General features: G+C 40.2%; 1 protein-coding gene across 1 annotated transcript; it reads right to left on the reverse strand.

The window, feature by feature from the left end:
- Positions 1–5,390: 5,390 nt before the first annotated feature.
- On the reverse strand, positions 5,391–6,622 carry LOC148999230 (F-box protein CPR1-like). The gene has a single exon (XM_089141363.1). The coding sequence runs from the start codon at positions 6,571–6,573 to the stop codon at positions 5,626–5,628; it is 948 nt and encodes a 315-aa protein (XP_088997489.1). The 5' UTR covers positions 6,574–6,622; the 3' UTR covers positions 5,391–5,625.
- Between the last annotated feature and the right edge of the window lie 4,249 nt (positions 6,623–10,871).

Genomic DNA, 10,871 nt, shown 5'->3' on the forward strand with positions numbered 1-10,871 from the left:
CCGTTAGTCTTCATCATCGAACGTGATGCAATTCTCCTCTAATTTCTTTCGTTTATGGGATTCTCCTATTCCCACAAACTTGGACTTCGCCTTTAGCTTCCTTAGGGATTCAAGTTCGGTCCCTCCAAATATCGTAAGAATAGGGGACCGGCTAGGCCTGATTGCCTCTTTCCCCTTTTTTGACTTTGGAGCTTTGACTCGGCGCTCTCTGCTTCCCGAACGATCCCTCTTCTCGACGGTCGTCCTTTGCTCGTTTTCTCGACCTTTGACAAAGCTGGCCAGGTGACCCTGGTTTATTAGTCTCTCGATATCAGCCTTCAGATGTTTACACTCATTTGTGTAGTGCCCGTAATCCTTGTGAAAGCGGCAATACGTCTCCATATTCTTTTCTCCCGTCTTTGTTATTATCTTTGACGGCCATTTCAAAATATCTTGGTTCTTGATTTGCATCAAGATTTCAGCGTCGTCTCCAAGTCGATCGTGGATTTCTAGCCTGATCGAGGATGGGTCGCTTCTGTTTCTGGCTCCGATTGGGAGCCTTATGCTCTTCGCTAAGCGCTTTTGGCTCTCCTTGACATGCATCGAGTATTTCTATCACTTCTGCTTATTTTTGACACTGTTGTACCAATTCTGAATAGGTGGTAGGCATGTCTTGAAGTAGTAACTCCAACAACTTTCTATTTGTAAGTCCAGTAAACAAGGTAGTTTTGGCCACCTATTCGTCCAAGTTTTCAATCTCCATGGTGACTTTGTTGAATCTCTTCAGGTATTCCCGAATCGATTCATTCTTCCCTTGCTTGATCGTGAATAGGGTTTCCTCCATCTTCTTAATTTGAATGCCACTTTGGAAATGACCGATAAACTTTCGGGCCAATTCTTCAAAATTGACAATCCTTCCTGAAGGAAGGTTTGAGAACCACTTCTATGCTGCCCCGATTAGGGAGGAACCGAACACTTTGCACAGAATTTCATCAGAGTTCCCTGCTACCGCCATTGTCTATTGGTAGTAACTAATATGGGCAATGGGATCTCCTGAACCGTCGAACGAAGTGAACTGGGGAGTCAAAAATTGTGTGGAAACTCGTACCCGACAATGGCCTCCACGAATGGAGTTTTTATGATGACCGAATAGATGTCATTGGTCCTTCTCCCTCGAGAGAGCTGCCTCAATCTTTGATTTATATCGGCTAGCTCACGACCGATATGCAAGGATCGTCCGTCGTTAGCCTGAATGGTATCTCGACCCGAACGTCTAGATGTTGGGGAGTGAGTGCAAACTCCTTTTGGCAATCTCTTTCTGGATTTAGTTCGGCTAGCTTGCATCCTGTCATGCCGATCGTCTCTCCTGGGTAATTCCCCAGTTCTCAATTCTATGACTTGCCTTTGGGGATCCTTCTGAGCGTTCGGGCCAAAATTCTGGCCTCGGCCAGTTTTCGGTCTCCTTCGTTGGAAGGCGCTCGTGCAAGAGGTATACGCCCATCTGCTTCTTCTGCATGTCTTCTAGCCTCCAACAGATCAGGAGCCTGAGGAGCAACAACTTGCCTGACTAACGTACGGAGCATCTGCTGCATTTCTAAGAACTTGGACCTGCATTTGATCCAGTTGTTGTTGAAGAGGATTCGGATGGTTTTAGTGTTCATTGCCATCCACTCCATCTTGACGAACCTCTTAGGCTCGGCTTCCTTCAAGAATATCCAATGGATCATTCCCATCAGGAGGAGGGTGGAGATTCAATTCTCGCTGAGCCGCCATAGTTGCTGCTGCTGATCTAGTGACCATGACTTCTTAAAGCATTTCCCATAGATGGCACCAAATGATGCGTCCAGAAAATGTTAAGCCTCCAGATCTATGAAGATAATCTGCAAAACAAAGTTAGACGTGGCCCGACCGCTGGGGTCGGGAGGCCACCTCCGAAGCTTAAGTTAGTCACTGAATTGATCACAATGCTCTAGCTAAATGCAGAGTCTAAAAATGAATACAAATAGTTGGGAAACTATTTAGATACCTTTGGAGTGAGTAGATCACCCATTTATATAGATTTTACCTCCAATTCTCGACCGTTGAGTGGATTCTCGATCTCTTTAAAGGATTGTTCGATTGTAGGGTTTCCTCCTAGATATTTGGGGGTGCAGGTAGTTACCAATCTTAGCACGATTCCCTCTCCACCTTGACGATAGTTGCTTCCTACAAGTTAGCTTCGTCTACCACAAGATTAGGGAGGTCGTTCGTGACTGATAGCTAGAGTACAGTGCCCTCTCGATAGTTTAGATTAGGTTAAAGTGGGTCCCAATCATGGTCTAACCAAGGCGAAGGATGTGAACCCGGTCCAATGGGTTTGGTGCAATTTTCCTTGTATCAATATCTCATAGAGTTCCCATTCGACTGATTTGCGATCATTCTTGCAAATCAACATCATTCCTCCGGGGGAGTTCTCCTATTCTTCGAACTCCCAAGTGTTTGCCTTCGACTTGTTCTCTCTCATGATGCCTTGGGTTCTTGTCGGGAGGTTACCTAAAATTTTGTCCCTCGACAAGGTTCCTTTCTCCTCTTGGGGAGTATCTTCTCATGGGTGAAGCCCTTCTTCATGCTCCTCGAGCTTGTCTTCTCGCCTCTTCTTGATCATAATGGTTCAAGTTCCTAAGGACTCCCAATTGTCTAGCCATCGTTCTAAGTAGTGCCTGCAGCTAGAGGATTTGGGCCTGCATTTGGTTCATCTTTTGCTGACTTTGATTCATCTACACTTGGATGGCCTAGATAATTCATATCACTCCATTTTGGTTGTCCGAGCGCCCACCTCCGTTTACTTCTTCTTCTTCTAGTTCCTCGATCTCTTGTAACGGATCTCCATCCAAAAGGATTGGGTCTCCCCCTTGAGGTGGTGGATGAAATTGATTCTAATTTCTCGAAAGTGTCGATTTGGTGTTTACCATGACTTTTGAATCTTTTTCCACAGACGGCGCAAATGATGAGACTGAAAATTGTCCAACCATCGGAGGCTTGCAAAACAAACGTTAGATGTGGGCCGACTTAGAAGTCAGGAAGCAACCTCAAATAGTTAAGTCAATTATTACACCACCAAATAGCCTTGGCCAGTAGCATAGCTTAATTGAAAGACTCAATGGAGGTAAACAATTTAGTTACCTTCTCTTTGCGGTATACCTTTACTTATATATGATTGACCTCCTATTTTCGACCGTTGGATAGATACACAGATCTTCATAGCTGCACGATTGTGGGTTTTGATTCCTCCAATCTGAGTTAGTTGCTATTTCCTTTTTAGGCACGATTGCCTATCCCGAATTTGGTCGGAACACGTTTCATTCCAAAATGTCGAGTCCCTTCGTGCTCAAGGCAGTTGACCTCTTGTTCTGATCCTGACGGGGATAAACCAAACTGACTATGGTTCAACCCGGTTGGTCTGTGATCATTATCTTTACTTAAACCAAACAAAATTTTCTATATGAAACTATAATTGACAAGTGCAAGAGTGCAACACAAATACTAATGACGAAAAAATTAAAAACATGAAACAATAGCTTGAAGTATAATTCTGCTTTGTCAAATTAACTCTGTCCTTTGTTCTCTTTTTCCTTGTCAGCTCCAACTTTAGTATCAAGTTGAACAACACTCCAATGCACCAGTGCTCCAGAAGACTTCCCACAATATCTAATGTCTCGAGTGAGTGGCCTCTCCCTTTCCTCAAGAACCTCCTCTGTTCAGGTATTAGTCTCCTTCTCTTGGGTTGCCTCATCCTGGACTCCATTTTTGGCCACATCCTGGAATCCTTTGCTGAACTCATCCACTTCATCTTCTTCCTTTCCAGCAACCTCCAACTCAAGGATAGCCTTTGGAGGAAACCATCTTGGTATCTCCATTCCCAAGATGGTCGGGTTGCAACAAGTGGAGTACTTTGAAGTTTCAAGATCCGGGTCTGCAATCAGTTTTTTCCTACTTAGGTCAAACAAGTCAGCCTTCCCACCCTCCTTCTCGCATCTCTCTAATCTGAAAGAGACATTACATCGAAGAGGTGAGCTTACAAGAGCCTCGCAAGTTAGAAATTTAACACCTCCCCCCAAACCATCCCCAAAAAAACAAAAAAAAAAAAAAAAAAAAAAGGATCAAGGAAAATATAACAAGCATGGTAAATCTTTATGATATGAAAAATAAGTTGCAATGCGATAAAATAAAGCAGATCAATCAATGGTTATTAAAGAAAGAAATCTTGAGTAATTTCGATTCTATTAGGTCAAGGTCTTTAATTGTAGCATGCAAAAGAGCGAGGCATAAACACACTCTTGTATAGATAGGCATGATCTAGAATGTGGGACCCCAAGAATAGGAGAGCTACCTCATGAACTTTGAGCGAGACTTTAGAATGCATCACTAGTCCTAGTATTTCCCAGGCTTCAAAGAAACTCACTTTATGGACTTCTAGTAAGGTATTGAGTGTATACTCATCCAATATCCAAACCCCTACTCGAAATGGTCATAATCACATTGGTTCACATTCCTTTTCTTCATCTTCAGAGTTTGGTTATGAATCCAAAAAAGATTAAAAAAAGAAAAAAGAATTACAGGTTATCTCCTTACTCACCATTTCCTAAGGCATTTTTTTACCCTTTGCAATTCTTTGATTTTCTATTGCATGCACATGTTCATCAAAATATAAATGTACTCCAAAAACAGATACCACAAGAATTCTTGAAAACAGAGATTTCATATCAACAGCATGTTTAACCTATATCATGACAACAAAGAAGTGCAATATAACCATGTCAAAACAAAATCATCAAACCTTAACTTCCAGAAGATAGGTGCAAATCAACTCATCAAGAATGCTGATCCAAATACCCTAATTTCTTTTCACACTCGGTGGGATATAAACATTTTGAACAAATTATTTTCAGTATATATGAACCAATCACAAATATTTCCTTTGCCAGTGCTTGTAATGATAATCTAGCTAAACATCGTCACTGGTTAACAACAGAGAAAGATAAACCAAAACAGAGCTGTCGAAGGAAAGTATTTCTGAGTTTTGAAGAATTTTAGGTGAAGATATCATCAATTAACAGATAAAACGGAAAGGTTAGGGGTATGTTTGTAATCTAAAAATTTATGGGTTACTAATAGCAGTAATTGTTTCCAAACAAGTTCTTATAAGTGCAGTTTCTTGATGGTAAGTAACAAGTAGTCTGACGAGGAAAACAAGACAAATTTTCCAAAAGGCCCCTTAGCAATCTCACGGCTTAACTCTGTTCTAAATAACTTAAATTCCAATTATTCTTCTTATCCAACTAACTTAAATGTGATTCACATGGATAGATCTCAAGTCATTACAACTCACAGGCAAGGTAAATTAAAATCTGCTCGTGCCGGATTACCTCTTTTTCTTCCTTTCTTTTTTCTCATAAGCTTCATCTTCCATATCAAGTGATATAAGATTCTCAATGCAAACTGCTATTCTGTTGCAGCAATCCGAACGATGACTTACGGCACTTGCCCTTCCTTTATGGGGATCATAAAGCACCAGATCTTCCGGAAAGTCCACCTCACATAAAGTTGTCATGACTAAAGCTTCACCCTTCTTCTTTGAATAGCATACAGGTATGACTTTAGGAAACCCTAACACACGGATGGTTCTTGGATCGAGAAGTGTTTCTCCCAGGAGTCCCTCACCCCATAATCCTTCATCACCCAAAAGTCAATGCGGACCTTGGAGTGGTTACAGAGCATACAGAGTTGAAGTGTTTCTCCTAGAGCCCCGATGGTCATGTAAAATTCATCTTTTCCAAGATCAGGCAGAGGCACCTCCCTAAGCTTGTCATCTTCAATGTCAATAGCAACAATCACATTATCCCGTGACACCCAATGAAAAGCAGAATTTGTAAAAACCCCAACAATGTCTTGGGTGAGAAATACGGGAATGTCCTCGATTCTTCTCTCTGATTCGCTACGAAGCGAATACACCATCACGTGGAAGGGGTTGTAGTCATCAGTAACATAGGCCAAAATAACCCTTATCACCTTGTAATCGTCGTTGGTAGAGTCATAACCAAATCCGTAACCAACTCCGACACACTGATAGCAAAAGGTTGTATCTATATCCACAGGGGGCAACTCTTTGTGTGTTCTTGTAGATGGATTAAAAAGGAATGCGGGTCTCTCACTCTGATATCCATCGTCGTCGAGAAGCATATATATTAAGCCATTACAGGAAGCCACATCATAGACTTCACAAGATAGCTGAAAACCAAATTCTACTCCTACCGCAGCTTCTCCTCCTTGTTCACAATCATGTAGGTCTACTGAAGTGACTTGCAGGGCATCGTGTTCAGAATCTTGGTTTATAGAGACAATGCTTAGGTTGTTACTTGTTGCAATGGATCGGGTGAGATGCATCTTCACAAAATCTGGATGGTCTATTAGATCACACCAAGATTGGCATACGCACCTAAACCTCAGAAGAGACTTCACAGGAAGCCTTAAAAGGATGTCCAAGATGATGTCCTCTGTAAGATTGATGGTTACCGTTGCATCTTCTCCTCTTTTCTTCTTATCGAGCTCCTTCATTGCTGGTCTTCTTTTCTTCCTTCAGAGTTCACTGAGTAAGAAATGAAACGTCAAAACACAACCAACGATAACCTTCTAATATTAATTGCTTATTAGACTAGTCTCCCGCTTCTCCATGACTCTCTGACACTCCGTCCATCAATGCTCCAGTGCCTTTTCTATGATAATTACAGCGTTTTTTATTTTTAGGCTACCCAGTTACATCAGGTTTTTTTTTTTTTTTTTTTTTTAGAAAAGAGGCTGGATGCATTGGTGGTGATCAGGCACCCCATAACGCCAAATTTGACCTATGCAAGTATTATTCTAATAAACTACTAGCGCAATCCACTGGCCCTAATCCCACTAGAGGTCTAAAATAGTTTGTAAAACTAATATAAATCTCATGTAGAGCACTTTGGAGCTCGACCTATACAAATATTAGTTGTTAGTCTTATGAACTACCAGTGCTTGTCAACGTAGCCCCACCAAAGCCTAATATATATAGTCCACAGAAGCCAATAGCGATCCATATAGTAGACTTTCAAGTTCGACCTATGCAAGTAGTAACCCTGTAAACTATCGGCGTAAGCACTGATCTCGTTAGCAAAGCCCCATCGTAGGCTTAATATAGAAGTTAGTATACCAACCCCCAAATCCCACAAATGATCTTGTCGCCAAGAAACATCCCTAGTCTTTAGAATAAAAACACTAATATTCCTGGTCCAAATTCTTGAAGATAAATGGCAAGCAACAATAAGAGAATCCCAAGACTACACAATTCTGGCATGGACAAGAATGACTCGCTCTTCAAACAAAACAAAATAACACAATAAACAACATGGGCCGATGTAACAAGTGACTCAATCTATATTTTGCTATATTTAGGGTATTAAATGAAAAGAAAAATTAATATATATAAATGGCTGTGCATCCACGTTCTTGTTGCCGATGTAACAAGAGACTCAATCTATATTTTGCTATATTTAGTGTATTAAATGAAAAAAATATATAATATATATAAATGGCTGTGCATGCACGTTCTAGTTAATAGCATATATATATATATATATATATATATTTTAAACGGCTCTTGATTGACATGATCCATAGAAATCACCTTAGTGCTGACCTATCAATGCATTTAACTAGAAATAATTAAAATAAGTGAAACACACAAGATGTGAAGGCCATAAAATGAACATTTAGATGGTGGGTAAAGGCCACGTAGTAGATAAAACAATATGTTTTCAAAGTGAAAAGAATTATAAATCTTGATTAAATAGATTAGTTGTACTTCTTCAGAATTCTATTTACTACAATCAAATTCAGGAAAAGAGAAGAAGGAAGAAGAAGAAAATGTTTACTTATGGAAGGTGATTAAAGGATTATAATGCACAATGTATATAAATAACTCAGTCTAAAAACAAAAATTCATGTCTCTTGTCTCTTTTTATATATATATAAACAATAATTTGTTCTCAAAAGAAATAAAATAAATAAATGTAGATAAAAAAATTGTACGAAAATTTTCTTTTCATGTAGCATACAGGTGGTTAATTCCAGGGAAGAAATCAGCTAGACAGTTTTTTCTCCTTTCAGCTTACATGTTTTGAAGCATAACCCAGAAAAAAGAATAAAAAATATCAAAATTTCTGATATGAATTAGTTAAATTGAAGGATCATATATCTTGAGATAATTAGAATTCTTGAAAATATCCAACATCTATATTTTACTTGAATGATCATATCTTTAAAATTACTTTGACAAGTGCAATTTTAAATTTAGAGATTTCTTTAATCCTCCAAATGAGTCCAACCTACTCAAACCTAATTTTGATAATGTATTTTAGATCATGCCGTAGGTAACTAACTACTATTGGGTACATCCAATGCATAGCTAAGACTTTTTTCTTTTGTCACCATCATTTTTAATTTCAAATAGAAAAATACATAATATCATGTAGATAGTGTTGAGATACTTTTTCATTTTCCTTTTTTTTTTTTTTTTTTGGGGGGTAATAAAAAGTACTTTAGTGATTGAAAAGAAAATCTCGAGGAATCTTACACGTAAGAGAATCAAAGAGTAAGATCCAAGTTAAGAAGGGGGGGGGGGGTGAGGAATGTTGATACACAAACCAATCATGGGTATAATGCTACAGATTTGGAAAGCTCATTTGCGGCAAAGTTTGCCTCTTGGGGTAAATGAGAGAATATGCATGTAGTGGGAGATTCAGCTAACTTAAGAATATCATTGATTAAGTGTGAGATTTTCCAGCTGTGTCGGGATGTTGGGTTGAGAATAGAGAGCACTACCGTTTGGTTATCACTTTCCACATGGACATGCGAGAGCTAATAACCCCTTGCAAGGGAGAGGCCTCACCAAATGGCTTGTGCTTCTGAAATAGGAGATTCTTGACAACCTATTCCTTGTTCAAAAGCAAAGACCACTTGATGGTTATGGTCTCGCACTATCCCACCGATTCCTGATCAATGTGATTCAGAGAAAGAGGATTCGTCCACATTAAGTTTGGTCTGTCCTCGCATCGGGGGTTCCCATCGTATGAGCCTTTGTACTTCTCAAAATGGTTTTTGAGAGAAGGGTGGGGAGAATTCGATGAGAGCTTTGTCACAACCTCTGTAGTGCATCCTGTGATTGTGGGATTTGAGGCAAGTGGGTGACAAAGTTATAGTAGCCCCAGAGAGTCCATAATGCTATAAGGGTTTGGATGGCTTGTTGGTTGTGTGAGGATGATGGGGTAGATTTGGAGACAAGGGCCTAAAGATGGGCTTGAAGATGAGGACTGAAGGGTTGAGATGGGTCCCCCTGGTTAAGTTGCAAGGTATGCCATAAATGAAGGGTAAAAGGACAAGATGTAAATAGGTGTTGCACTGAAGCATTGGGGTGACCACAGGTGATGCACTACGTGGGTACTTGACACCCTCGCAACAGTAGAAGATATGTTGTTACCATGGATAGCCTTCCATAAGAAAAAAAAAAAGGATTTGAGGTGGGAGAGGGAGATGCCACAACTTAAGCCAGTTGAAAGTGGATGATGAGGGTATAGATATTAGGGGAGTTGATGCTAGTCATTATGCCAAACCAACAATGAACTTACTTGTCGAATTAGGCTTCCACATGAGATGATCCGTTGTTGGAGTCAATGGAAGGGGAATACTGATGATCTTCGTCGAGTGGATTGAATGAGTATCTTTTTCCCTGTGTAGGATAGGAATTTGGCCTGCCAGTTGTTTGAACCGGTTATTTACTCTAGTGATGAGAGTGTCACAATGCTTCTTTTTGAGCTTACCATGGATTAGGGGAATCCCGAGACAAATGTCAAGTTCCGTGGTGGGTGTGATGTGGAAATGAGTTGAGAGAGTACACTTTAGCCCCAATGTGAGGTACTTTGTAACAACCCTTGTATTTCTAACTCGGAATCCGTATTGCAGGTCCGATAATCCAAAGGTCAAGCCATAATAAGTTGTGGAGTATCCGAATTGAAGTCCATGATCCATACCTTGAATCCATGGATCTGGATTCTCTTGATGAAGAACCTGCCTTACCGGGAAATTGGATCCCTAGTAGAAGTCAAGAAGTGTTTGAAGATGTCTAGAATGAAGGTAAGACCTCTCCTATGTGTTGTTTAGGCGTTAGGCTAGAGTTGGGGATCTACCCCTTGAGCAAAGCACCCATGTACTAAAAAGTACTAGGGGTTGGCTGCTTAAGGCGGTTGATTGGGCCAATCAACCGCCCCAACAACCACCATTGTTTGCTTGTGGGAAATTGCCCTAATTTGCCCCCTATTCTCTATATAACTCATTATTATATTCAAGATTACTGCTGTGGACGGTAAGGAGCCAGAAGACACGTGCTGGAAGGTGAGAGAAGCGTGGATTGTGAATTGGATCCATTCCCATGTTTGTTTTGGGAATCTAGAAGAGGCAAGTGATCTCCATTTACTCCATTCTCCTCCCTCAACTTTTGGAATGGATTAGATCCATCTTCTTTATGTTGGTGGTGAACTAATTGTGATTGGTTCTATTCTTTATCTATGATTTTGAGAAGATCATGTCTGAAAACGAATCCTTGCATTTGAATAAAGGATGGATCTAATCAAGGGAGATGAATTGAGTTATGGATTTGTATTAATTTTAGGTTACTGATTTGCACCTTTGTTATAGATAAGATTGAAATTTCGGACTAAAATCATCCCGAAATCGGATTGAAATTGGATGGTTGGAAGCTAGAATTTCGGATCTTACAGACTGTCTGTAATAGGGGCAGTCACTTATGGCGGTCCCTTGACCCAAGCAACCAG

This window comes from Hakea prostrata, unplaced genomic scaffold, assembly GCF_041222555.1.
Source record: "Hakea prostrata isolate BN-2017 unplaced genomic scaffold, UWA_Hpros_2 contig_22, whole genome shotgun sequence".
Classification (NCBI taxonomy): Eukaryota; Viridiplantae; Streptophyta; class Magnoliopsida; order Proteales; family Proteaceae; genus Hakea; species Hakea prostrata.